At 39.6% G+C, this 6,229-nt stretch overlaps 1 protein-coding gene across 1 annotated transcript in view; it reads right to left on the bottom strand.

The window, feature by feature from the left end:
- Positions 1 to 1,547: 1,547 nt before the first annotated feature.
- Positions 1,548 to 6,229, bottom strand: part of LOC147004811 (X-linked lymphocyte-regulated protein PM1-like) — a 133,277-nt gene continuing 128,595 nt past the window's right edge. Inside the window, exons 6-7 of the mRNA XM_085838233.1 lie at positions 2,067 to 2,165; positions 1,548 to 1,747 (exon numbers count right to left, since the gene is read on the bottom strand). Of these exons, the coding sequence (XP_085694359.1) occupies positions 1,607 to 1,747; positions 2,067 to 2,165 (240 nt within the window). The 3' untranslated portion in view covers positions 1,548 to 1,606. The remainder of the gene's footprint in view (positions 1,748 to 2,066; positions 2,166 to 6,229) is intronic.

The following is a 6,229-nucleotide window of genomic DNA, read 5'->3' as shown; positions in this document are numbered from 1 at the left end:
TGGGACCTCATAAAATTACAAAGCTTCTGTAAGGCAAAAGACACCGTCAACAAGACAAAAAGGCCAGCAACAGATTGGGAAAGGATCTTCACCTATCCTAAGTCAGTTATGGGCCTAATATCCAATATACATAAAGAACTCAAGAAGGTGGACTCCAGTAAAGCAAATAACCCCATTAAAAATGGGGCTCAGAGCTAAACAAAGAATTCTCAACCGAAGAATACCGAATGTCTGAGAAACACCTGAAAAAATGTTCAGCATCCTTAATCATCAGGGAAATGCAAATCAAAACAACCCTGTTACCTGAATTTTTGGTCTTAGCCATTCTGACTCCTGTGAGGTATAATCTCGGGGATGTTTTTATTTGCATTTCCCTGATGATTAATGATGTTGTGTATTTTCTCAAGTGCTTCTCAGCCCTTCGGTATTCGTCAGTTGAGAATTCTCTGTTTAGCTCTGTACTCCTGTTTTTAATGGGGTTATTTGAATTTCTGGAGTCCAGCTTCTTAAGCTCTTTGTATATATTGGATATTAGTCCCCTATCAGATTTAGGATTGGTAAAATTCCTTTCCCAATCTGTTGGTGGCCTTTTTTTCTTAATGACTGTCTCTTTTGCCTTACAGAATCTTTGCAGTTTTATGCGGTCCCATTTGTTGATTCCAGCGGGACAAAAATGGAGAAAAGCCTGAAGGAAAGGAGATCCAGTGACAGACCCAAATTGGGATCCAGCTCAAGGAGAGGCATCAAGGCCTGACACTATTACTGATGCTATGGTGTGCTCACAAAAATGGGCCTATCATGACTGCCCTCTCAAAGACCCAACCAGCAGGTGAAAGAGTCAGATGCAGAAATTTACATGCAACCAATGGACCAAAGCTGGGAACCCCTGTGGGTGAATTAGGGAAAAGCTGGAAGAAGCTGAGGAAGAGGGCTACCCTGTAGAAGGACCACAGTCTCAACTAACCTGTACCTCCCAGGATCTCTCAGACACTGAGTCACCAACCAGGCAGCATACAGCAGCTGATATGAAGCCCCAACACATATACAGCAGAGGACTGCCAGGTCTGGATTCAGTCAGAGAAGGTGCATCTAACCCTCAGAAGACTTGAGGCCCCAGGGAGTAGGGAGGTCTGGTGGGATGGAGGGGATATCCTATTGAAGATGGGCGTGGCAGGAGGAGGTATGGGATGTGGAACAGTCAGAGGGTGGACAAGGAGAGGGATAAAGTCTGGACTTTAAAAAAAGATTAAAGAATAAATTTTAAATAATTCACTACATTAGTGTGTGGAAGTTTGGTACAAAGGACTATTTGCCACTCACGTATTCATTTACATTGTATTTGGAAGTTAATATAAAGGGGCTCTTACATTTATGCAAGAAAATGATTAAAGATGTTTAAAAATAAAGGAGTTCTATTTTGACTCTAAAAGTATACCTCCTAGTTAACTTTGTAATCACTTCACTGGGGGTTAACTTCCTTCTTAGAATCATCAGAATAACAGGGATTAAAGAGCCTTTCAAACTCTGTTTCATAGGAGACAGAAAAGTTAGCGAATTGTTTATTTGGTTACAAATGTACCAGCAAGTGAAAAATATGCATGCTTCATTAGTCTGAAGATGGGAAAGTAGAAGAGTACTTCATAGTATGCTTCATGATGTCTCTTTTAAACACAGACATTTCTTTTCTCAGTTCACCATCTACATCAAAAAGCATATCGTAGTTCTTGGTCTCCAAGTTCATCAAACCCTGAAACAGAAAAGCACTTCTTACTAAACAAACTCCCAAGCATACAAATATGAAAGATTCTGTGCAAATGGTGTATAGACGTGCTATGTTTAGTTAAGCTGGATAATTATAGTGTTAATAAGCTATGAGGTACATCTGAGGTCAAATTCCCAATTTATCATTTCATGTCTTGAATAATTCCTACAAAGTCATTAGGATTTTACAGAGAATATCAGGCACTTTAGTCAGAAATAATTCAAAATAGCAAGTAGTTAAACTTTTTGATTCCTAACACATATTTAGTTTCCTAAGGACATTTTATGGACCATGTGCAACATACCTCCATGTACTTCTCATGCATAACTTTAATTGCTTCCAGGGTCTGGCTCTGACTACATTTGGAAAGTTTTAATGCTTGTTGTTCTTTTTGATAATTGTTCTACAAATGTAAAAGGAAAACATTACTATAACAATTCTGTTCATTTTGTTGTTACTGCCATGCAGCATGAATACTAGACTAACAGTCAACCACTTAATGTATCTCCAATACTAAAATATTTACGTGAGCAAAAGTAATTCCATATGAAACTTAAAAGGAATAGTTTTCCAATTGATTTAACATTTTAACAACTATTATGACTAAATATACTTATATTTTTACAGTAATATGAAATACAATTATACTACCAATTGTGGGGTAGGAACAATTTTTGATGAGAAAGTGTTTGCCATGCTGCACAGACTGGCCTTAGCCTTCCAAATGCTTATGTTTATAAGCATGCACCATGTAAACATGAACTTGGAAAAATCCTAGCCAGGGAAGTTTAACTCTAGGCTGTGTTATTGCTTTTACCATAAGATGGCCTCCTTTTAATAAATAGCAGAAGCAATTCCAGGAGGTGGTTCACTACCTCATCTCTGTATCTACCCCAACCTAAAGTGTATGTGCCATGTCTTCTACTTTCTCTTCCTTTTTTAAGGATGCCTTATACTTGTTCTTTACTAACTCCAATGTCTTCACTTGTCTCAACTATTGTCAAGAGTTTCAGCAATTGTAACTTTTATTTTAAATTTATGAATCTAGCTGGCTGTCAGTGTAATGCCTATAAAACTAACTTTTATAAAGTTTGAGTTAAGCAAGTCAATGGCCTTGCTGTACACAAAGGATAAAGAGACTGAGAAAGAAATTAGGGAAACAACACCCTTCTCAATAGTCACAAACAATATAAAGTACCTTGGCGTGACTCTAATTAAAGAAGTGAAAGATCTGTATGACAAGAACTTCAAGTCTCTGAAGAAAGAAATTAAAGAAGATCTCAGAAGATGGAAAGATCTCCCATGCTCATGGATTGGCAGGATCAACATTGTAAAAATGGCTATCTTGCCAAAAGTTATCTACAGATTCAATGCAATCCCCATCAAAATTCCAACTCAATTCTTCAACGAATTAGAAAGGGGAATCTGCAAATTCATGTGGAATAACAAAAAAACCTAGGATAGCAAAAACTCTTCTCAAGGATAAAAGAACCTCTGATGGAAATACCATGCCTGACCTAAAGCTGTACTAAAGAGCAATTGTGATAAAAACTGCATGGTACTGGTATAACGACAGACAAGTAGATAAATGGAACAGAATTGAAGACACTGAGATGAACCCAAACACCTATGGTCACTTGATCTTTGACAAGGGAGCAAAAACCATCTAGTGGAAAAAAGACAGCATTTTCAACAAATGGTGCTGGCACAACAGGTGGTTATCATGTAGAAGAATGCGAATGGATCCATTTCCTATCTTCTTGTAGTGAGGTCAAATCTAAGTGGATTAAGGAACTCCACATAAAACCAGAGACACTGAAACTTATAGAGGATAAAGTAGGGAAAAGCCTCGAAGATATGGGTACAGGGGAAAAATTCCTGAATAGAACAGCAATGGCTTGTGCTCTAAGATCGAGAATCGATAAATGGGACCTCATAAAGGTGCAAAACTTCTGCAAGGCAAAAGACACTGTCAATAAGACAAAAAGACCACCAACAGATTGGGAAAGAGTCTTTACCTATCCTAAATCAGATAGGGGACTAATATCCAATATATATAAAGAACTCAAGAAGGTGGACTCCAGAAAAACAAATAACCCCATTAAAAAATGGGGCACAGAACTGAACAAAGAATTCTCACCTGAGGAATACCGAATGGCAGAGAAGCACATGAAAAAAATGTTCAACATCCTTAATCATCAGGGAAATGCAAATCAAAACAACCCTGAGATTCCACCTCACACCAGTCAGAATGGCTAAGATCAAAAATTAAGGTGACAGCAGATGCTGGCGAGGATGTGGAGAAAGAGGAACACTCCTCCATTGTTGGTGGGATTGCAAGCTTGTACAACCACTCTGGAAATCAGTTTGGCAGTTCCTCAATAAACTGGACATTATGCTACCAGAGGATCCAACAATACCTCTCCTGGGCATATATCCAGAAGATGTCCTAACCGGTAAGAAGGACACATGCTCCACTATGTTCATAGCAGCCCTATTTATAATAGCCAGAAGCTGGAAAGAACCCAGATGCCCCTCAACAGAGGAATGGATACAGAAAATGTGGTACATTTACACAATGGAGTACTACTCAGCTATTAAAAGGAATGAATTCATGAAATTCCTAGGCAAATGGATGGACCTGCAGGGCATCATCCTGAGTGAGGTAATCCAATCACAAAGGAACTCACACAATATGTCCTTACTGATAAGTGGATATTAGCCCAAAAACTTAGTATACCCAAGATATAAGATACAATTTGTTAAACACATGAAACTCATGAAGAACAAAGACTAAAGAGTGGACACTCTGCCCCATCTTAGAATTGGGAACAAAACACCCATGGAAACAGTTACAGAGATAAAGTTTGGAGCTGTGACAAAAGGATGGACCATCTAAAGACTGCCATATCCAGGGATCCATCGCATAATCAGCTTCCAAAACCTGACACCATTGCATACACTAGCAAGATTTTGCTGAAAGGACCCAGATATAGATGTCTCTTGTAAGAAAATGCCAGGGCCTAGCAAACACAAAAGTGGATGCTCACAGTCAGCTATTGGATGGATCACAGGGCCCCCAATGGAGGAGCTAGAGAAAGTACCCAAGGAGCTAAAGGAATCTGCAACCCTATAGGTAGAACAACATTATGAACTAACCAGTACCCCAGAGCTCTTGACTCTAGCTGCATATGTATCAAAAGATGGCCTGGTCGGCCATCATTGGAAAGAGAGGCCCATTGGACTTGCAAACTTTATATGCCCCAGTACAGGGGAATGCCAGGGCCAAAATGTGGGAGTGGGTGGGTAGGGGAGTGTGGGGGGGAGTGTATTGGGGACTTTTTGGATAGCATTGGAAATGTAAATGAGGAAAATACCTAATTAAAAAAATTTTAAAAATGCGGCACAGAACTGAACAAAGAATTCTCACCTGAGGAATACCGAATGGCAGAGAAGCATCTGAAAAAATGTTCAACATCCTTAATCATCAGGGAAATGCAAATCAAAATAACCCTGAGATTCCATCTGATACCAGTCAGAATGGCTAAGATCAAAAATTCAGGTGACAGCAGATGCTGTCTAGGATGTGGAGAAAGAGAAACACTCCTTCATTGTTGATGGGACTGCAAGCTTGTACAACCACTCTGGAAATAAGTTTGGTGGTTCCTCAATAAATTGGACATAATACTACTCGAGGATCCAGCAATACCTCTCCTGGTCATATATCCAAAAGATGTCCCAACCAGTAAGAAGGACACATGTTCCACTATGTTCATAGCAGCCTTATTTATAATAACCAGAAGCTGGAAAGAACCCAGATGCCCCTCAACAGAGGAATGGATACAGAAATTGTGGTAATTTACACAGTGGAGTACTACTCAGCTATTAAAAGGAATGAATTCATGAAATTCCTAGGCAAATGGATGGACCTGCAGGGCATCATCCTGAGTGAGATAACCCAATCACAAAGGAACTCACACAATACGTATTCACTGATAAGTGGATATTAGCCCAAAACTTAGGATACCCAAGATATAAGATACAATTTGTTAAATGCATGAAACTCAAGAAGAACGAAGACCAAAGTGTGGACACTTTGCCCCTTCTTAGAATTGGGAAGAAAACACCCAAGGAAAGAGTTACAGAGATAAAGATTGGAGCTGTGACAAAAGGATGGACCATCTAAGGACTGCCATATCCAGGGATCCATCACATAATCAGCTTCCAATAGCTGACACCATTGCATACACTAGCAAGATTTTGCTGAAAGGACCCAGATATAGCTGTCTCTTGTGAGACAATGCCGGGGCCTAGCAAACACAAAAGTGGATGCTCACAGTCAGCTATTGGATGGATCACAGGGCCCCCAATGGAGGAGCTAGAGAAAGTACCCAAGGAGCTAAAGGCATCTGCAACCCTATAGGTAGAACAACATTATGAACTAACCAGTACCCCAGAGCTCTTGAC

Source organism: Mus caroli, unplaced genomic scaffold, assembly GCF_978045245.1.
Source record: "Mus caroli unplaced genomic scaffold, Mus_caroli_1 scaffold_5, whole genome shotgun sequence".
NCBI classification, from domain to species: domain Eukaryota; kingdom Metazoa; phylum Chordata; class Mammalia; order Rodentia; family Muridae; genus Mus; species Mus caroli.
Note: the sequence above shows the minus strand (reverse complement) of the source record. Positions and strands in the feature narration are given on the sequence as shown.